The following is a 22,461-nucleotide window of genomic DNA, read 5'->3' on the forward strand; positions in this document are numbered from 1 at the left end:
TGTCAGGTTGTGTCGAGGAGATTTTCGGATCTGCTGGCTGGTTTTTCGGTCTTCTCTCTGAGCTATCTGGATCTGTGCTGGTTTTCTCTCTGAGCAGGACTGGGGGGCTCTGGCCAAACGGAGGGCTGTCAGAGCGACAGCCATGTGTTAGTATAGTTAGCTTTGATAATAGAATGAAGTTATGAATATAAATGGATATGTTGTGACTTTTGAGACAGCAGGTGTCTGCTCAGGTTATGACTTCACTGTGTTTGTACAGTTCATTCATTCTTAGGTTTCAATTCGGTCAACTAAGTGTTGGTTAACATGGACAATGGCCTAGTTTCTACTGTGAATGAGTGTAATATGAGTTGTAGTCATTTGTAATCTGCTAACCAAAACTGAGCCACTATATTTAGAAATATTACTTGATGAAGTTACCATGTGAAGTTAGATAGTTTTGTCCAGGGTTGTTAAAGGGGTCATCTGCTGCCCATGTCATTTGTAATCTGCTAACCAAAACTAAGGGTCTTAATGAAAAAGTCCGTAACATAGTTTTTCTTAAAATTTCTTAATGCTAAAAAGGTGTAAGAACACCCTTTTTTTAACCCTGTCAAAACACCTCTTTACTGCGATATCTCATAGCATTTCCCTTTCAAATTATTGTTATGAGCTCGTGCTGACCACCCGAGCCCTCTGTTTTCCTGAGCCAATTCTCAGAGAGACTGAATTACTTTAGCCGGCATTCATCATGAGACTTGCTAATTAGCACAAATATTAGGAGAAGGCGATTTGCAAAGATTCATTAAAAAAAAACCTTATACTTCAACTTCGCTTCTTCTGTAGGTGAACAAGCTGTTTCACGAAATGAGTTCGTGTGCGCCAAACATAACATGCAATTTTTAGGTAGATCGGGGGCGCATTCCCTTCAGAAACAAATGTAATCCACTGCGTCTTCAGCGGCTCAGAGGTCAGTAGTGAATGACGACTTTTCATTTTTACATCCAACAACAGAACACCTCAATCGCTTAGAAGACGTTCTTGTCTACATCTGCTTCGGAGGTGAAACAATGGCGACTGATGACTGTCACTCAGGGCTGGTCCAAAGTAAGACACCAGTCCAGTCTGTGCTGAAACGCTACTGTCAATCAAACTATTGTGGGAGGGGCCTGTCTGCATGACGTCACAAAGACAGGCATCTGAGATCGACTCGATTTGAGAAAGGGTTGAATATTTTAGTAGATTCATTTTTTTTTTTTTTTTTTTTATATATATTTTACTATGTTTTGATTGTTGTGTTTATTGTGTTGATTTTTGTAGTGGTTGTGTTTACACACTGTTTAAGTTCGGATTTCTTTTAGGAGTGCTTGTGTAGGTTCTTGTGGCATCTTTTGAACCCTTTTTTCCTTCATATTTCCCATAAATCTCAAATAAAAATGTCACTCCCAGATACAGAAATCTGTCATGTGATGTGACATAATCAAACATTACACCGAAGATGTGAGGAAATACTAGTAGAGTATACTACTATAAATAATATATATTACTAATTTATATATATTATATAGATTCATACATATTTATATAAGGTTATAATGCAATTTAACTGACTATAATTTACATGTTTCCTCCAGCATATAAATCCCAAACAGCAGACTAACTGCAGAAGCCTATTTTGAACAGGGTTCAGTCTTCAATGTCAGCTGCCACCTAGTTCAGTTGCAGCTCAGGAGTCGAGCCAAGCCTCGCAAACCATTATATAACAAGACAGCAACTTGTTACAGACGGCTGTCTCCCTCAGGCTTGATTTCTCACAAAATATGCGGCATGCTTTTTTACTCCAGAAACTTCCCAAAGAATTAAAAAAAAAACAACTACAGCAGAAAGCTCTTTAACATGTTACTTTAATACAAGTGCAAAGCACAGTTTTATGTCAGTCACATACAGAAAGTGGAGCTGTAGAAAGTATAAATCAGAAAAGTCACTTAATACTGAACACCTCTCTGACCTGACAGTTTACAATTTATATAATCAAACACCTCAAAGTTTAGCTTACCTTCTCATAGAAACCTTCACTCATGGAATAAAGAAATAGAAGTATAAACGACTCACATAGTAGAAATTAACATAATTTTTAAGTGGAAAGAGAAAATGCATGGTCACATATGAAACCCCAAAGACAAAAAAGTGACAGCATTCACAACTTGCAAGGAATGTTCAGTTATTTATGCATTTATTTAAGAGCAAAATGGAGATTGAATTTTGTTTAAGTGAATCTGGAGCAACCAGGCGTGTGGTGAAGGGTCAGGCCGGGTCACTGAAGAATGATTTAATCTTTTAAAGTGAAGCTTATGTAACAAGTACGGCTGTTACTGATTCAACAGTTTCTGCTTAATAGCTTTGTAGCACACAAACAAAACTAGTTTTTCTCTCTCTCTAATTTTAGAACAAACAACTGATACTGATTCTAGTTGTCATCACTACAATTGAATTATTTTAATGCAGTAATTTATCATTTGCAGTTATTTTGCAATTAAATGTGCTTAACAGTCTCACACTAGCATTTACATGACATACTGTAATATGAAGAACAACAATGTTTTATTTCTTTAGCATGTATTTAGTATCATGTACAATCACTTTGCCACATTCATTAGTCCAGCACTTTAAAACTGAATGCATGACCCTTGTGAAAAAGAAGTGCACTTGATTGTACTGAATGTGCAGATAATATAATATTAGTGAAATAAAAGGCCACTTAAGTATACTTTAAAAGAGTGCATGTTAATGACTACGTTTCTTAACACACTTAAGTGCACTTTTAAAAACGTCCTACTAACTTGGGTCAGAAAAGCACTTTAAAGTTCAACTAACTGCATTTTAACTACATATTCATTTAACTGTAATACAGTTAAGAGTCCAAAAACATTAGATTCAGTTCACACTAATGTATACATTTTAAATAGGGCTGTCAAATTGATTAATCGCGATTAATCGCATCCAAAATAAAAGTTTGTATTTACATATTGTATATGTATGTACATGTATATATAAATACACACGTACATGTATATATTTAAGAAATATTTACACATATATGAATTCATATTTATATATGATTAATATTATATATAAATATATTACATGTAAACAAACCACTATAAACACAGACTTTTATTTTGGATGTGATTTATCGATTTGGCAGCCCTAATTTTCAAGTATATTTTTTCCGTAAAAAAGTACTCTTTTTATAAGTATGCTAAAGTGTGCTTCTTTTTCAGAAGGGGACATGTATTCACTGATCAAAATCAGTGATTGTTGTAAGTGTGAGTTTCAAAATCAAGCTGTAACACTCTGTCTACCGAACATAGATAAAATTATCTTCGTAAACTCAATTTCAGACTTTCATGGACCCTCATTCTGCAATATCAACTTCTCTGTCTTTATATTTCTTTTTTTTGTTCAATAATAGCCATAATAATTTTACTTAACTCACTTTCCAGCAAAATGCATTCCCGTTTGATTTCACTTTCACTTACATATAAAGGGTTTCCCGGCTCTCCTTCAGAGTCTCCAAGGACTGCTATCTTTGGCTTTATTGAATCTCAGTCTATGAGGCCCCATTTCCTTCGGACCACCCTGTGAAGGCCTGAGATTAGCCTCTGTCATTGACCTTTGGGGTTGACACTGTCTAAAGGGTGACCTGTATGGGACGGGACCAGCTGGTGCTGATGCTGTGCTCTTGGTTGGGGACAGAAAAGCCAAAGATGATTGACTTAAACTGTCTTTTTGGTTTTTTGGCGGAGGTTCATATGCGACCTTTGCCTTCCACTCAGCCGGAGGCTCAGGTAAGAGCTTACTCTGAGCGGCATAGCGCAGGTTGGAGGCAACAGACTGCTGAATGTCCATTAATGTAAAGGCTTCATCCACGAGCCCCAGTGGGTGGCGTGAGGCAGCTTCCCAAGGGGTGGGCGGTTTGTGACCCCTGTCTAACCGGGCGGTCTGTCCCACAGGTAGCCGTACGGAAGTGATTTGGGATGCAGGTCTGGGTGATGGAGAAGATGAAACCGACCTGGGGTTGAAAACCGCTGCTGAAAGTCTGACCGGTGGTGACAAGGATGAACTCCTAAGTGCCTGAAATGAGCAAACACGTTCATTTAAAACAGTGGCGATAAACAGTCATTGTTGCAAAACTTTTATCAGAGATAGGAAGGATCACTGATATATATGCAAGTTTACAAAGACATTTTTCCACCAGGGTTCCACATAGAATGAACCGAGGGGCACTAAACAAGAAGGGTTCTGCTGCCACCATCTGCTTATGATATGAACTTGCAGGGCACTTATTAATACAATTCATTTGATGAATCAGACTTTGCAGGATGAGTAATATTAGCATTTTGAATAACTATCTAGGCTCTTTTGCTTTTCGGAAAAAACAAACAATGTGCCATTATGAGCTAAAATTAAATAAATATAGAATACTCTATTGATAACATTAATTTTAGTGAATTTGTGGTATGTTTGTAGAAAAAAACTAAGTTGTCAGAATAATGCATGTGGAAATATATGTATTACATGTATTTAAAAACAGATAAATGTATTTATTTTGTACAATAAAAACGTATGTATTATTTTAAGAAGCCAGTATGGCTAATATGTTAAATAAATAATAGTTTCATTATTTAATTTTTTTTTATACCAAAAATGTCTGACTTAGTATTGACAAATATGAGTGTCATGCAGATTTTTTATAAAATAACATATATGAATCAGTCTAAAGTGATATAAAAGAGACAGGTGCCGTAAAGCGAAGTGCTCTCCTCTCCTGCATTTCAAATCATGGGACCAGAGATCACATTTCTCCAAATATAGCTCCTGGAGCAGGCCTTGCAGGGCATTCATTCATATCATTTCCACTTTTCCCCAATTATGAAGTATGTCTTACTTAGCTCCTGAATAGTGTGATGCAACACGGGCCCAAATTTAGAACAATACTCATACTCCAGCTTGCCTTTAGGCATTCTAATTTTAGGCTCGCAAATTATAGTTTTTTTTCCATGCAGACAATAATTACTCTCATGCATATAAAATTTTTGGAAGTAGTACCGAATAGGATGTAAATAATAATTTATAAATTATAAAAATATAATTTCATATACACCTACAAAAATAAATGCTTTTTATTAGGAGAGACTGAGGGCAATTCCCAAAGAATCATAGATAACTGCATTTACATATAAGTAACTGTATTTGCTGACTGTATCTATTTATGAATAATGATAGTTGTTATTTCACTTACCTTATTTAACTGACAAGGAATCTACTAATTAAAAAATAAGGAATAGGATTTTCAAAAAGAAATTTGAAAGCAGAGAATAGTGAGTGGTGCAAAAAAAATGCTTGTAAATTATTGTAAAGATGGAAGCGAGTGAAGTACATGCAAAAGCAAACAAACAAAACTGAAGACAGTAATTTTAATGGCACTGTGGTACATTTTACAAAGAGTGTAGTATGAAGAAAACATCACACAAAGAAATAAACAAAAGACAGCAAAAAAGAACAGAAGATAGCAGTCAAACTAAAAATTAACTTGTTGACTCCCTATATCTACCTATGTTTTAATTGATGTTCTTTCTAGTAGAACTGAAAAAAAAACCCTGAACGTTTATTTCTCCCTCAAAAAATAAACAAGAAATTACACAAAATCTACTTCTTTTCATAAAACGTAAAAATGAAAAGCTCTTAAACTATGTACCAGCTGTTAAACATTAAAATATTGACAATATTCAACCTGCTCGAAAAAAAAACTCACATACTGAGTAAATTAATTTATTATATTGTGAAGAAAGTCTGAAACATTAATTACAATTTAGAAATATAAAATTTTTTTTTTCTCAGAAAGTGAGAGATGATTGAACTTCACTACATAAAATAGCCACCGAAATACATTCTATCTCTTTGTTAATTTTCTCTTTGCATCTCCTTGCACCGTTGGCTCTGCCAGAAATTGTTAATACACTGTTTACTTGCATATTCCAACTATCATTGGACTGTTCATTTATTTATTTCTGTCTGTCCACTGAATGTATTATCATATACTTGCTGGTATAAAATTTGATACTTCATAAGCCCTTTGGAAGTCATGTTAAGCTTTTATATATTTTAAATATGATTAAATATCATTGGTTTAGTTTTAAGGATTATATCCTTAAGTGATTACTCAGTAGCCCTCATAACAGACCATTATGCCTCTCTGTAACTTTTTCACCTGTCAAAATATTCCCCTCATTATTAAGCATTCGCTTCTCTTCTCAAACTCAGTCAACAGTGATTCCCTTTGACCAAAAGTTAGTCTGTAGCCTGTAGCAGGCCACACATTAAAAAAATATTTGTATAAAGTACTTGGCAGAGAATTCTTCTGTAAAAACACCATATGATGTAATTCTAAAATGTCTATGCCCTCTTGTGTTATGTTCTGGCAGATTTTAAAAGTCTGTTGTAACACAGTATTTCTGTTTGGAAGTATATTTCTGCTCTACGTAAAGTACCTGCATGATAGCTTAGTCGTCCTAAGGTAACAACACTGGAAGAAAATCACATAACATAACTATTTTTCAGGAGTGCTTGGCTTCCACACCTGGGCAGCACTCTTCTTGGCTGAAAATTTGGGCTTTGGAGCAGCAATAATACTGCCTCCTGAGGCAGAGTCAGCCCTTGCTGCTACTGGGTAAGATGGCACAACATAAGAACTAGGGGCTGGTTGGTAAGCCAGTGCAGGTCCTGCTTGATATACTGCATTAGGACCTGTCTGATATGAGGGTGGGGAGGGCTGTTGGTACGGAGGGCTTGGTGCTTGTTGGTAGGGATTTAAAGGAGGTTGTTGGTAAGTTTGTTGGGGGTTGTATTCTTGTTGATATGGGACCTGTTGAGGATGTTGTTGGTAATTATTAAGAGCGGGCTGATATGTATTAGGAGGTGCTTGGTGGTAAAGGCCATCATGCATAGGTGACTGACCAGCTATCCCGTAGGGTTGCTGGGCCTGTTGTGGCATAAAACCATAAGGGGGAGGATCTTGGTTATATGCCATTTGCTGGTTATGATTTGGAGGACCTAGAGCTTGGGTTTGAATTTGGGCCTGAGCTTGAGCCTGAGCTTCAGCTGCTTTTTGAGCAGCAAGCTTTTCAGCTGCCTCCTTTTCTGCAGCAAGTTTCTCTGCTGCTGGGCCATAGGTAAAAAGGGAAGAATTCAGCTGGTATGGTTGATGCTTCATGACATCAAGAACATGAAGAGGTTTTGGGGCAGGTTTTTGCTTGTCTTTGTTTTTGTTCTTGTTTGCTGTTGAAGGGCTAGAGGGGGGAGGCTGCTTGATAGCACCTGGTGGATATGACGGTGAATGAATTGGATTATATGCTAATGGTGGGGGAGCCCTGCAATTGGGTGAATATTTCCAGGAATGTGGCAAAGAAGGAGAAGGTGAAGATGGTCTTGCCTTATTTGACTGCACTGTGGTAGAATCCACAATGTACTTCTCCATTCTGGATTGCCTCTTGGCGAACAGTTCAGCTCCTTTCCCTCTCAAGGCTGGCATCTCAAATGCTGAACCAAAACCAGAGGGGGACATAGTACTACTTGTTGGAACAGGAGATGGTGCCTTTGTCCCAGTGGTATATGAATTAATTCGTCGTGGAGGAGTGGGCTGTGAAGTCTGAGTTGGACTCCATGGCTTGTTTGGTTGGGAAGGCAATTTCTGGGTTTCCTTTTGGGCAATGCTGCTAACTGAACTCTGCTGGTGTTGGGATGCCCAAGCATTTACAGCTGGTTGAGACTGAGATTGTGGTGGTCCCCACTGGCTCACAGGTGGCTGTGATGCCTGCTGTTGAGGTGTCGGTGCCCATGGAGGATGTGCCTGAGGCTGAGTTGGCGGGAATGGCTGAATTTGATTCTGTACAGGTGTCCAAGAGTTTATTACTTGTTGAGGATGTTGCTGAGAAACAGGTTCTTGTCCCCATTGTGGATGTGGTTGGGACTGGGCTGGCATTGGTGGCCAAGGATTCATGGGTTGCTGCACTGCTGTTGTGGGCTGAGGTGGAGGTGGAGTCTGCTGAGCCCATGGAGGCTTTGCTTGAATTGGACTCTGTGGCTGAGCCCATGCATTTGCAGATGGCTGTACTGGTTCTTGCTGTTTGGCCTGAGAGACCAGGGGCTGTGATTGCCTCTGAGGCTGAGCCCAAGAAGGCTGTGGCTGTTGCTGAGGGGGTGATGCCCAATGTGACATTAAATGGGACTGTTGGAACTGTTGTTGTTGGGCCCAGGATGGATGTTCCTGAGCTTGATTTTGATCTTCTTGCCAAACATTGATAGATGGTTGTGCTGGCTCATGCGGGTGAGACCATGGAGCTTGTGGGGTTGACTGATTTGGACTTGGTGCCCAAGAATTGATTTGTGGCTGAGGCTGTGGTTGATGTTTGGGTGAGGGTGAAGTTTGAGGCTGTGCTACCCAAGGCTGGGATTGTGTTTTAGAAGGCACTTGCGATTGTACTTCTGGAGGACCTTGAGACTGTGTCATCCACTGTGGCTGTGTTTGAGACTGGTTTTGAGATGGGACTTGCAATTGGACCTCATTTGTACCCCAAGTACTTACTAGAATCTGCTGATGACGTTGAGCTGGAGCTGGATCCCATGATCTAACAGATGGATCTGATTGTGTTACAGGTGGTGCGACAGGAAGAGCAGAATTCATTTGCACCTGGGGTTGTTTCTCATTCCAGGTTTCTGGTTGCTGGTTTAGCTCCAGTTGAGATTCTGGTTGTTTCCAGGCATTATCTGGATGAAGCTGTTCAGGACTGTGTGAAACATCATGGGATTCAGGGGCTCTTGTCGGGGCCCCCATTTCAGGGGCAGGAGCAGCATCAGCCTCTATGACTGGAGCTTCTGCAGGTGCTGGGACACTGGGTTGGTCAATAGTTTCTTGTTGATCAGACCATGGGGGAGAAGCAGGGTTGATGTGAGGTTTAGGAGCAACTGGTGGTGGAATTTTCTGTTTCATCTTAGGAGACTGAAGAAAGTTGCAGGCTTCAGCTCCTAAGCTTAAATAATCTTCTTCTGGGCAAGACTCAAAACCTGCCTTCTTGACATTCTTGTTAAGGAGATTCAACAGAGCAGGATTAGGTGAAACCTTGGGGGAGTCCTTGAAAGTGAACATAGGTTTATTGGCACTCCTCCTCTTCGTATCTTGCAAGATACCTGTCTTAATAGCAGGTACAGATATACGCTCATCACGGGAAGCAATCTGTTCACCTTGTCCCAATGAATACCCAGACTGTTCTTGATTATCTGCACTTGATTGGGAGGAAAATGGAGCAGCCACTCTATTCTGAACTGAAAATGGTTTGGCACTCCTGTTTGTGACTAATGGCTGCATTTCGTTCTGCATTTGCTGATCAAACATGCCATTCATATGATGTGAATACTGTTGCACTTGCTGTTGTTGGCAGTGTTGTTTCTGATTGTATGATTGCATGTGTTGGTACATATTTTGTTGCTGGTAGTCTTGCTGTTGTTGGTACTGATGTTGCTGTTGCTGGTATTGTAGCTGCTGCTGGTAGTCATGATACTGCTGCTGCTGCTGCTGTTGTTGATAGTACTGTTCTTGGTACTGCTGATATTGTTGTTGTTGCTGTTGCTGCTTTTGTGCCGATAAGCTGTGGTGCAGATTTACATCCATGTAATTCTGGTTCTCTTGTGCATGCATATAAGTCTGCTCCTCCGTGTGTTGGTATGCTTTATGTGTCTCAGTCTCCTGCACCGCTTCAACAGGGATCCCCTTACGTCTCATTTCTTCATGTTCTTCTACTATTTCATCCATGCGCTGTTTGCGCTGGGCAAACATGAGGGCTCCTTTCCCCTTGGTCTCAGGTAGTGCATCCATATCCTGCTGCTTGTCAAGCTTGCGCTCTATCTCAAGTAATCCAGTATCCCAATCAAAGCTTATAATGCTTTTCTGACCTGAGGCATTGGTAAAGAAATCCTCATCAGTTTCTGTTTCACTTGTGGCTAGAACAGTGAACTCAACAGCGTGCTCCTCTTTTTCGTCTTCGTCGTCCTTATAATTTGGCTCGTCCTCACCAGTACCGTAGCTTACAAGTGTATACTTCTTGGCCCTCTGTCTATGCTTCTTAAACATCAACACCCCCTTGTTAGGGTTGGGGGCAGGAGCCGACAGCAGGAGAGCAATACGCTTGCATTTGGACTTGGCCTCTTTCACCTGCTTCTCTGAAAGGCTCTCACTGCGCCGGAGCCCTTAGAATGAGAAAATGAGAAGTTTAGGTTACAGGTAGAGAGTGAGGCGGGTGAGGTCATAAAAAAGGCCTATTGCACATGGTTGGTCCTGGTGGCCTAATTCACTTAACTGTGTATGTAGCATATAAATAGCACTCTTATGTGAGCAGCCAATAAGTCATTTCATATGAGAGGACTTGAGCTGGGAAAATACATGTATTAACTGAGAACCCCGCAGCTAACTAATGTTATACCAAATACAGTACATCGTTTTTTTTATATATATATGTATGGTAATACACTGTATTCATTTCAGATTGTGTCAATTAAAATTAAAAAATGTATTACAATGTGTATCAACAAAGTTTGAGTCATGACTTCTAACCTTCCTAACTTCCTAACCCTAATCAAATGTTAACTCCTAGGTTTAACAGGAGTTAAATGGAATTTATGAATCCCTTGACCCACATTACTCCCAATGGCCCAATAAGTCATTCTTCAAGCAGAGATTTGACAACACCATCACCAATTAACTAAATCTCTGATCCATGTATAACATCCAGACATTAACATAAGCTAGTTACAGCTGTGAATGTGTCTAGAGCACGTTACTAAGGTTGAGCCAATAGCAGACAGCAGAGAAAAAAGAGGGAGTAAAAATAGCCCTGGGGCACTGTGTGGGCTTGCTAGTGGCAGGGTGCTAATACAAGCCCATATGTGTAGCTCCAAAAGTTGTAAAAAAAAACACCCTACAATATTCCAGTCAATATACGTAGAAATACTGTAAAAGCCCCATATTCCCACCAGGCACCTGTCTCAGTCCTTTCAAAATAGATTTGGCTAAAACTCAAGAGAGAATAAAGACATGCCACATTTCTGATTCATGTCTGTCCCATCTTAAGGTGGAGACAGCTATAGTTGAGTGCTCCTTCCTTTTCAGTGCTGCTAAGATGCACAATTTTAAAGGATCGGGTAACAGGCCAGAGTCACACATGCTGATGTCTGTCAAATGGTACTTCTGCAAGCATCATTAGCATGCCCATGTTTTATTCTTAACTTTACCAGTCATGTCACCCCGTGAGCCCCCACCTATTACTGCTACGGTGAATCATTGCTATGTTCTTTTTTGTTTTATCTATCTATCTATCTATCTATCTATCTATCTATCTATCTATCTATCTATCTATCTATCTATCTATCTATCTATCTATCTAAAAACCATAATATACATTTGATATTTAAAGTATTACTTAAACATGTATTCATGCTTTTGCTCACAAATCCTTAACAGTATACATAATACAGATCATATTACATTAATTGTGTGTAACTTTTTCTAAACTATAACTTTACAAATTAGAAGCGCAAGCAATCCATAGCTGACTTTGTCAGTTCACTGATGTTATTTCTATAACTTAAGCTTTTCAAATTATAAGCTTTTGAAATTATCACTATTCTTGCAAACAGTTACTATATCACACAATAAGAATAAACACACTGAAGATCAGATGTTACTTACTGGCGTGCCTTGCCCGGTGCTTGTTGGGCTCGTTGACCTCCCTCTCCGATTCGGAGTCACACTCCTCTGAGGGAAGTCCAAAAGACACAGTTGAGGAGGTGGGAGCTTCTTCAATGTGCCCTCCTTCTTCCCCACCAGAATCCAACAGTTGACTGGCCTCTACCCCCTCCTTTCCTGAACTGCTTCCAGATAACTGCTTCACTGTCACCTCCACCTGTCCTGTCAAAGCAGGGGGGTTGCTAACCAGCACACCCCGCTGACCAAGGGGTTGCCGGTCTTGTCGGGGTATGTAGAGGGGTTTACATAAAGAAAATGTGGTGGTGGTATAGTTGACACTCTCATCCGTCGTTCTATGATAGATGTCTCCCACAAATCCACAAGCACTGCCTAATGCAGTACAGTCTGGCTCTTCCAGGGTGGTCTTGGAGAGCGAGAGCTGCAATTCGACCACAGATCCTGGAGTTACATCCAAATGGGTGTCTCCACCACCCTGGACATTGATGCCTGTACTTTTATTCCAAGAAGCAGGTATTTTAACTTGTGTCCGGACCAGTCGAGTCCCCACAGGACACTCTCCATCGCTGTCTGTCTCCCCATAATATGCTTCATCCTGGTACTCAGAGGTGTGTAGTTCCTGTGGCCCATGAGGCCTGGATGGAGAAGGGATCTGAAAAGTGGTACTAACCATTTCAAAGCTCTCTTGAGGTGGACTACAGCATCTACAGAGAGGAGATCATGGTAAATCACATATAAAATGCAGTTAATTCACCCATTCAAACCCCAAGACTTCCTTATCAAGCAAATCGTTTCTGAGAAATAACAAAACTACCTTAGTTTTCAGTTACCATTTCTGTGAATCACATATGTGTCTAATTAATCTAAATATATCTAGGTAAGATATTCTGTTTCTGATTTCATGAGTACATAGTGGGTAGTTTGGTACATGTTTGGTATTTCAAAGGTCAAGATAGGCATAAAAAAGACATTTCATAAACTATACTATAAAAATGCAAATAGCTATTCAATTTAATGCATGCATCACAATATGTTGCATTTGGTCTAGAATCACAGAAGAGATGGGTCTTAAATATTACATTAACATTTAATGCTTCTAGTTTGTAATGAAAAAGCTATTTCCTTTTTGCCTAAAAAAACAAACAAAAAAACTATTGTATCAAGGAACATTTGTCCAAGCAATAAAATACCTTTTGACAAGCAGCTGTAGACAGTCAGCTGAGGCCTCAATGAGATCAATAGCGTCTGAGAGACTGAGGTTTGAGCAAGGCTTTCCATTAACCGACACCAGCTCATCATTCTCACATAATCCAGCCACGGCAGCGGGACTACCGTCCTCTATCTATAAGATAGATAATAATCATGCATTTATCAAAGGGTAACTTTAGCAATTTAAAAAGATATCATTGACCATACAAGTAAGGGTATGTATACATTGCAATGTATAAAAAATTAAATGTAAATAGTGCTTTTAGTAAAACTATCATAGTAGCTTAATGGGATAGTTCACCCAAAAATGAAAATCAATACTAAAAGTTTTTTTTTTTTTTTTTGGTAAAACAGTGCGAACATGTATAATACTGTACATGGATGAAAAAAGAACTATAAGCCCATCCTTGGTTCGTAGACAGTGTATCTTAATTTAGATCAAGTGCCACTAATTTACGCATCACAACAGCTGCATGTCAAATGACTAAACAGTGCTACTGGCCAAAGCAGGTCTATGATTCATTAGCCTCGCAAAGAGAAGCAGAGACACTTCAATCTAAGATTTAATATCAGCCATTTGTAACTTTGAGGGCATCACAAATCAACTCAGCTATAAGGTCAAGTCATAAAGCAGAGCGATTGTTCGTCTAAGATTGCCGTGTAATTGTAGAGTCTCTCTGCTTGATTTAGCTCATGGTATTATTGAAACGTTTATGCAGTGACACAAGATACAGGCTAGCAAGCTTTAAAGTGAATATTTTCTCAGTCTTAATGTAGGATTCATGAAAAAAAGTAACAAAGAATAATTCAGTCCTGAGATGACCTTGTTTATTTGGACAATTGCATTGCAAGCCATTCCCAAATATAATGGCAGCATTACAAGAACAAATCTATTTATGACCATCTGCCAGTGATAAATACCTTCACCTAAAATAAACTTCTTAGATAAATCAACAAAGATCATGAAACTACAGATGTCATGCCATGCCTTCTGAGGTCATTACTTAAACCGGAGCAATTTCAATCAGGAATTGTGAGATTAGTTCCTCAGTATCACAGCTCACCAAATATGCACACGCACAGCTCCTCAAGCCAGACTTAAAATAACACATTTGCATGTTTTATTTGTTTTGACAACCAAAAAGGCTGACCGAAACTTTACATACAATGATGATTTTCTGTTACAGATAATGTGTACTTTGTGAATTTCAAAAAAGTGGGGTAGTGTGTTTTTCATGGATTTTCATGAATTGGTTTGGTAGAGAAAAACATGAAAATATGCAGTTATGTTTTACTTTTTGTTAAATTGTTGATTCAGTAGAGTTAGTTTGACATCAACTGCATTTAGGTGATTTACTGTAATCGATATCCAGAAACAGTGAGCTCGGTTTGGTCCAGAAATTTGGTCCCAGCCCCTCTCCTAAATCTCAAGGAGATTTTGCTTTTCTAGTGCATGAAATCATATTCCAACCAACAATTATGATGATTTATAAGCTCTGTTCGTCCGAATCCCACATAACTGGAACAAATTAAAAAAACAAAACAAAAAAAAAACTACTACTGTTTGACAAATCTGAGAAAAGGGACATATTAAAAAAAAAAAAAGGTATCATGTAAATAAACTTTATGTCACACCTCAAATGATAAGGAAATGTACATTGATGTTAAATAGCATATATAGCGCATACTTTTGAATGACAGTTCTTGGATTCTGGGGATCAGTAAACAAATGGCAATATTACAATGTAAGCTTTAGTTAAAATCACCTTATTCAAAGCATATTACAAAAAAAAAAACACTGCGACAATGGTTATTTGCTAGGCTTGCTCCATAAAGAGTCTTTAAAGGGACAATATAGTTCCTATTAATCACAACTAGAGGGCAGTGTGCAGTGAATAAAAGACATTCAAATACATTAAAATCATACTGAGAGGAAAAAATAAACTACAGTTTTAAATATCTGAGACTCACAAACCTTTCATGATGAGAATAAATGATGTGCAGAAAGTTTCTGTCTCCCATGGCTTCTCTTCTCTTATTAAATATTTAGATAAAATTGTACACCTACAAATATATGTCCGAACCTCACAACACTGCCACAGAAGAGAACATTCTTCATGAACACACAGCTGGCCATCTGTAGCTTTACAACACATCATGGTGTAAATATTGTACACTGCACACACTGATATTTCCTATTTAAATCCATTAACAATGTGGCCAAAACACGGCTCCTCAATCTATTATGTAGCACATTAACAATCCTTTATAATAGCAAAGCCTTATAAAGCTACTGGCATGATGCCCAGTTTAAAGGTGAAGGTTCTTTAATTGAATAAAACCATGGAGCTGTGGGATTGTTATGAAGCTGTAGAGGAGATGGAGAACTGCTCTGGTCACCGTATAAGGGCTTTCAGAGGGACGAAGCCTATATAATCGCTGCTCAAATGGACAAGTAACAGCAGATTTGAACACAAACCTCATCCAAAAAAGGAGGGGAAAGAACAATCTAGCATACATGCATACATCATGTAAATACTGAATATTATACATTTTAGTGTATGTAAGGAGACAATAGAAATGCAGCTTCAGCCTTTATGGTATTTGGCTACATAAATACTGTAGATCTATGTCATACTGTTTATGAGAAGACACTGTAAAATCTAAAAATGTGCACTTGGTCTCCTGTATAGAAGTTTACTTAATACTATTAAATGTTCACTTGTAGTGTACTTCAAATCTAAAAGAAAAAGAAGTACATTCAGCAGAACACATTTACCATATTTCAAAGCTAATAGAATAGTAATTATGAAATGACATATAAAGACTTCAGTTCTACTTAAAGGGATAGTTCACCCAAAAATTTAAATTTTGACATTTTTTACTCTCCCTCATGTTGCTCCAAACCTGTATGAGTTTCTTTCTTCTGTTAAAAAAAAGTCAATGGGGACCTAAAACTGTTTGGTTACACACATTTTTCAAAATATCTTCTTTTGTGCTCAACAGAAAAAAAGTAAATAATGACAAAACTTTCATTTTTGGGTGAACTATCCCTTTGAGTGGGTCAAAAAAAAAATAATTCTAAAAAGTTCAGCTAATTGCATATACAGTAATATAAATTTGCATGTGTTTTAGTATGTTAGTAAACACATCAAAATAAGTGCAATCCTTTAAAGATTAACAATTGTGTTTTTGTGTGTTAGTAAACACATCAAAATAAGTGCAATCCTTTAAAGTTTTTTAGTTTGTTAGTATTAAGTTGGTTATGAGTGCAATCCTTTAAAGATTAACAATTAAGTAAAATTAAGTGGTTTATTTTGATTTTGTTATTATGTTTTTTTATAGTTTTTGAGTTGCTTTTGAATTCTTTGAAGGCATGAAGTTGAGTGCGATTTTTCAAATGGGTGAGATTTTAGGTCAACTGACAAAAATATGTTTTTTAGGTTTTCAGCATAAGGAGATTTACATTGTGAGGAAATCCTTCGTTATCAATACAACACAACACTTTTTAATAACACTGCAAACATTGTACTGATACAGCTGCAATTCATAATGTACTAAAAAATAGAATGTGCTTAAACAATGATGATGTACTTAGTTATAGATTGTGCTTAAAAATAAAAGAGATAAAGTGCGCAGAAAATCTTGAAAAATAAGTTTTGAGATAAAGTGCATATATAGCAGAAAAATTGAACAGGTTATTCAACACTTTGAGTATCTTTTGTTTGAAAGCAAGGCTGATTGCGTTATAGGGCATTTGTTACTTGGATGTCGTAATTACACATTATTTGGCACAAAAAAGTAAATTTTAAATGTTACATTTTGGAAGAGAAAGTCAAAAGCACAATTAGTTTTGTTCCCATAACACACTGAGTAAATGCAGCGTACTGGAAAGTTCTCTCTGCTTCTTCTGCCTCCTACAGCTTAAAGCAATTATCTTTTAGTGTTTCCAATAGACATTTCAGGTAAAATGAACCATGGTGGTCTACAGACTGTCAGGTTCCCATAGTTAAATCCACATTAGCCGTAAATGGTGGACTCTCACATACTTGTGCTGGGTGAGTTGGTTAGCAGTTTACCACAGCACACAGGAGTGAATCCAACTGTAATGTTCATAGCCAAACGACTTAAGTTTAAACATAACTCTTTACTACAGATTGCTGGATGCCTTTCATAGGTCTAACGGTTCATTATGAAAATGTTTTTGTACTTGTATGTTCAAAGGAGAATGTAGCTTTTAATGAACTCGCATTGGGCCCTTTGTATATGCCAAAAGATCCATGATGTGCTACTTGTATACGACAGAATATAAAAGCAGACCATTAGCAAACTAAAGGCTTTTACCATTAAAAGGCAATGCATGTATGAGATATATCACACATAAACTAATGCAGAAATACCCTCGTGAAAAAGCAATGTGTTTATTAGTATTGAATTTAAAATCTTAAAAGTGTATCTTTTGTAAAAAAAAAAAATATGTATTTGCAGATAATGTAATATTACTTAAATAAAAGGCCACTTAAATTGTACTTAAAGAGACACTTTCATGACTATGTTTCTCAACATACTTAAGTAGACTTTTAAAAAGCGCAATTTGTAATAATGTTACATTAGAAGTTTTATTTTAAAGTAAAATTAAAAAAAAAATTTTTAATAACATTTTGTAGTACTTTAAAGAAGTACACTTTTTTGATGTGTTAGCTAACATACTAAAGCAAAGTTAATATATTTTAAATGTATTAAACATTATTACAAAAAATGTGCAATTGCAAACACATTTTTACATACAAAGTTTCTGTAGAAACAACATTGAAGTAGATTTTAGTTTATAAATGCTTGTAAGTTCATTCAACAGTACACTTTAACTATATTTCAAAGACAATAGAATTATGAAATTACATTTAATGATGTACTTAAGTCCTACTTAAATGCATGGGTAAAACAGCATGTTCAGCTAATTGAATGCAATATGCATTTAAAAAAAAAATCACTTTAATTTAATTGGAATTAACATGCAATTAATTATTTTAAAATATATTATTTAGGTACCATTTTTAAGTACTGAACACCATGAACACCATGACCTCCATTATGTAGCACACTGAACAGCTGTTTATCATGAACAGTATTTCTCAGCTTCATGTCATATGTCATTTTCAGGCATGTTTCTCTGCTGAGTTTTCTCTTACGTCTTCCAGATGACTTAGAGGAGCATGGGGTCGCTCCACAAACATGGAAGCACGTATCTGTGAGAGGGGTTATATTATGAGCTCAAGCTCTCTCGTGACAGCACAGGCAAATATTTGACTGCTCAGCTAAAAGTGTGAGCTCGCATATGTCTCATGAAAACGTAGAGTCAGAAATGATATAGATCTAAAAGAAAATTATCTCATCACACTAACATAAAAAAAACATTGCTATCAGGATTAATATGACACAGTTATACATAATATCGGATTAATATTAATAAGGTTATTATTAAAGTAATAGTTTCAATAGTTAATTAAAATTTTTTAAATTTAATATGTAGATGATGTTGGTTTGTTTGTTTGTTTTTGAGATTTGTAGAATTGTATCATTTGATCACTTGTTGATGATTTGATGTGAATGGGTGCCGTCAGAATGAGAGTCCAAACAACTGATAAAAACATCACAGTAATCCACACCACTCCAGTCCAACAATTATTATCTTATGAAGTGAAAAACTTTGATCCATCAAGATATTTTAACTTCAAATAGTTTATTTTGATTAAAATTCAAGTCCATATTACCCATAATATTCTTTCTCCATGAAAAAGTCATCTCATCTGAATCAGGAGAGAAATATGCACAGATCAAGCACTGTTTACAAGCCAAATTAATCCAAAACAGTTCGTTCGAGAGACAACATAGGTTGGACTTTTTCACCGGAAGAAGCGTTATTATGGATTATGGACTCTATTTTGGCCAGAAGTGACAGTTTAAAGTTAAAAGCATCTTAATGATAGATTTGTTCCTTATCAAACATGCAGCTTTTCACCTCACAGGATAACTGATGGACTGGAGTGGTGTGGATTACTTGTGGATTATGTTTTTATCAGCTGTTTGGACTCTTATTCTGACGGCACCCATTCACTGCAGAGCATCCACTGCTGAGCAAGTAAGGGAATGCTACATTTCTCCAAATCTGAAATAAACAAAAAAGATTCACTGCAGGGACCCATTCACTGCAGAGCATCCACTGCTGAGCAAGTAAGGGAATGCTTGTTTAAACTATTTCTTTAATGTTACAAAAAAGATTCATTATATTCATTATTTATAATTCTGCTGTTGCAGTTCAATTACAGTGTTTTTCTGAAGCAGGTATACTGTACATTCCTGCTGGTCAACAGTGGAATATCAGTTTGTGATGTGATAGATAAGCATGATTTATTAAAACAAGGACCTAATTAATCAAATTAGCAGAAAATAAAATATACACAAACTGATATCTTTATTCATCCCAACTGAATTTTAGAGTGCATCTGTTTAGAAGTTATTTAGAAGCATGTATGCCAAAGCTGAAGTCAGTAAGGTGCCATTACAAGGACTGACACCATACTAAAGGCTATTAATGTTTTACTGAATTGTAAAATATGACTATATTTTGAATACTTTAACACTTTATGGAGCTACAAATAAACAAGGTGTTCAGCTGAGAAAGAAATTATTGCTTAACCTGTACACTGGCCGGGAACACTGATTATCCAATATGCCCAATAGGTGACTTCAGACTCACGTCTAGTCTGTTATTGTTGATTTTTTTGGTCAGTTCTTCTGTCTAGTAACTATATAATTACCATACATATTTATCAGGGCATTACTTTTGGTATGCTACATATTATCAGTTACACTGCTGGACTCAAAGTTGTAGAAGCAACCTGTATAACACCCGGTAATCTATTCATATTTAATGTGAAGAGGTACACTGTAAAGCAACCTGTATAACACTCTGTAATCTATTTTTATTTTATTTTATGTGTTTATATTTGTGAATAAAAAAAAGTTTTTTATATTATGTTTTGCAAGAAAATACTATTTCTGTCTTGAAAATTTCATATTTAATTCAGTGTGATACTTGGTGTTTCTTTGTAGTTTCTTGAGAGGTTTACTAATCCTACAACAATTTTATTTCTGGTCCTCTAATCCCTGTTGCTTTCCAAGAGTGCTGATATTTAATAGCATTTGTGACGTTCCAGCAAATAAAATAAATTAAATAAATACAAAAATACAAACAATGGCAAAGTTTAAATGGTGTCGAGTATTTGCATATAGTTGATGTTTTAAAATCAAATTTTCAAAATGTATTTATTCAAATTCCATGGAATCAGCACTAGACTGTTAATTGTGAAAACAATTAAATTGAATCATTTAAAAAGTATGAGCATGATTTAAAAATGGCTAGTTGTATGATATGAAAATTCTATCATCATTTACTCAGCCTCCACTCATTCCACACCAAACAGTTGACGGTAGCCATTGACTATATAGTGTACGGAAGTCAGTGGCTGTTTGTTTACCAACACTCTCCAAAATATCTTCTTCTGTGCTCAGTAGAAGAAATAAACTCATACAGGTTTGGAATAACTTGAGGGTGAGTAAATGACGACAGAACTTTCATTTTCGGGTGAACTGTCCCTTTAAGTATATTAGTATGTTTGTTAAAACTGTGTAGTCCAAATGAATGGAAATTTTATATGCAATTAAAATACATAATCTTAAATATTAGGCCTAAATTGTTTGGGGTGAGTAACTGAGTGTAGTCAAAACAATATGAGTTTTTAAAAAGCTTAATGTTTTCTTTGTTTAAAAGTGATTTCTTTCACCACTGAGCATGGAAAAAGATATAGAAAACTCCCACTAAATTCTGAATCACAGACATGCTAATATTAAGTACAACAGCACTCCTGCTAGCATTATATTGCTTAAACATTTTGCCCTCTGTTTAAATACCGTATTTCATAGCCATGACGAGCTTTAAACTTGTTAAGCTGTTCCATAAACAAAGCATTTGAGTATAATCACAAGTCTCCATGGGGTCAGAGGTTGTGTTGAGGGTGGTGCTGATTATTTCCACATAAATCATTATGAATACAGCTTGAAACATTCAAAATATGCACATGTTCTAAGTTGACACTCACAAAATTGGCTGAAGAAGTTTTACTAATTCGCATATTATCCCTAAATCAATGTTTCCTGATAATTCCATCCGCTGGAAACTAACAGTTCTTGATATCTATGGGAGTGATGACAGATTGCATGAACTTGGCCAGCAGACTTTGTTAGCTTTGCTGTAACCATATAAGGACCCTTGCTCAAGTCTGAGACATGCAGAGCCTACGCAGCACAGATCTGCCTGTAAAATTCAGCTAGAGAAAAACAACTTTGCCAGTAAACATTTATCAAAACAACAGGCCGATTTGAACTTCGCGGGTGGCCACTAAGACATGTTGTCATTATGCAAGAATCCAACTCAACGTTCGTTTACAACATTGCCCAAGTGTCCAGCAAAGACAGTTAACCATCGTTATTTAACTGTATAAGAGAACTACATTTATATAAAACCTTAAGTTTTGACAATATATAGGCCCAGCTTTGTGGTTACAATTATCAGACACATGCAAACTCAAATCACTTTTATCCAAGAACAAAACTTTCAGGATGCCTAAATGTAACATAAAATTGAGAAAACTGGCTGAAAAGAGCCAAATACAGCTGCTGGTTTTATTTGATCCAAGCTGGTGCAAATCTAATAAACCAGTTGGCGTCCTATTCAGGCCAGTTAAACAAAGCCAAAACCCCAACTAAAGACCAGAAAACCAGCAGGGTCTTCTGAAAGCGTGTTTGTGTGTTTCATTATAAAAAGAAAGAGAGAGAAACTGGAGAAATGACCATAATAAAAGAACAGATGGATATGCATCATCGTCACCAGGTATGCTGCCATCCTACTATGAACTGCGTTATTATTAAATCATCATCATCATAATAGTAGCCTGTAGCCTCACCTCAAGCACCTGGATTGGCTGTTGAGGGTCTTGAGCGCTCTGGCTGAGTCTGAATCCCCAGGGCGCGCCGCCGCGCAGCGTAACGCACGCGAACTCGCCCGTGCCCATCCTCCTGCAGCTGTCCTCCAGTCTGAGAGAAGTCAAGCTTCTCCTGTGCGATATCTGAGGCTGCCTTCAGTGGGTGTAAAGCCAAAACAGCTGGAGTCCGGCCCTCTTTTTTTCAGCGTCATTCTTGAGAGACCATCCTGAGGAGAGTAACTGTTCTTTGCTCTTTTACTCGTGACAAAATGCAAATGCATCCAGAGTGATGAAAAGCTCGTGGAAGAGGAATATCTCTTGGCAACCCTTGTGATAAAGAAGTAAACTTTAACATGCTTTCAAAGAAAGAGTATGGGAATAATATAAGCTATGCTTTAGTAGCTAAATGTTAATGTA

At 37.1% G+C, this 22,461-nt stretch overlaps 1 protein-coding gene across 2 annotated transcripts; it reads right to left on the bottom strand.

The window, feature by feature from the left end:
• Window positions 1-3,144: 3,144 nt before the first annotated feature.
• LOC109060126 (synaptopodin-2) lies at window positions 3,145-22,238 on the bottom strand. Of its 2 annotated transcripts, XM_042761136.1 has the most exons (5): window positions 22,027-22,238; window positions 12,985-13,136; window positions 11,780-12,498; window positions 7,472-10,281; window positions 3,145-4,113 (listed from the first exon to the last, which is right to left on the bottom strand). In XM_042761136.1, exons 1-5 carry the CDS (start codon window positions 22,132-22,134, stop codon window positions 3,544-3,546), a joined length of 4,359 nt encoding a protein of 1,452 aa, XP_042617070.1. In that variant the 5' UTR covers window positions 22,135-22,238; the 3' UTR covers window positions 3,145-3,543. The 2 variants fall into 2 exon arrangements, with proteins under 2 accessions (XP_042617070.1, XP_042617069.1); XM_042761135.1 differs by lacking the exon at window positions 3,145-4,113 and having other exon boundaries at window positions 5,443-10,281; window positions 22,027-22,234.
• Between the last annotated feature and the right edge of the window lie 223 nt (window positions 22,239-22,461).

Source organism: Cyprinus carpio, chromosome A7 (genome assembly GCF_018340385.1).
Source record: "Cyprinus carpio isolate SPL01 chromosome A7, ASM1834038v1, whole genome shotgun sequence".
NCBI lineage: Eukaryota > Metazoa > Chordata > Actinopteri > Cypriniformes > Cyprinidae > Cyprinus > Cyprinus carpio.

Excerpts from the sequence above, each read along its gene's own strand:
- LOC109060126 (XM_042761135.1), bottom strand. The coding sequence starts at position 22,134 with ATGGGCACGGGCGAGTTCGCGTGCGTTACGCTGCGCGGCGGCGCGCCC. Across the intron at positions 13,137-22,026 it reads AGCCAATCCAGGTGCTTGAG|ATAGAGGACGGTAGTCCCGC; the intron begins GTGAGGCTACAG and ends TCTATCTTATAG. Across the intron at positions 12,499-12,984 it reads CTACAGCTGCTTGTCAAAAG|ATGCTGTAGTCCACCTCAAG; the intron begins GTATTTTATTGC and ends TCCTCTCTGTAG.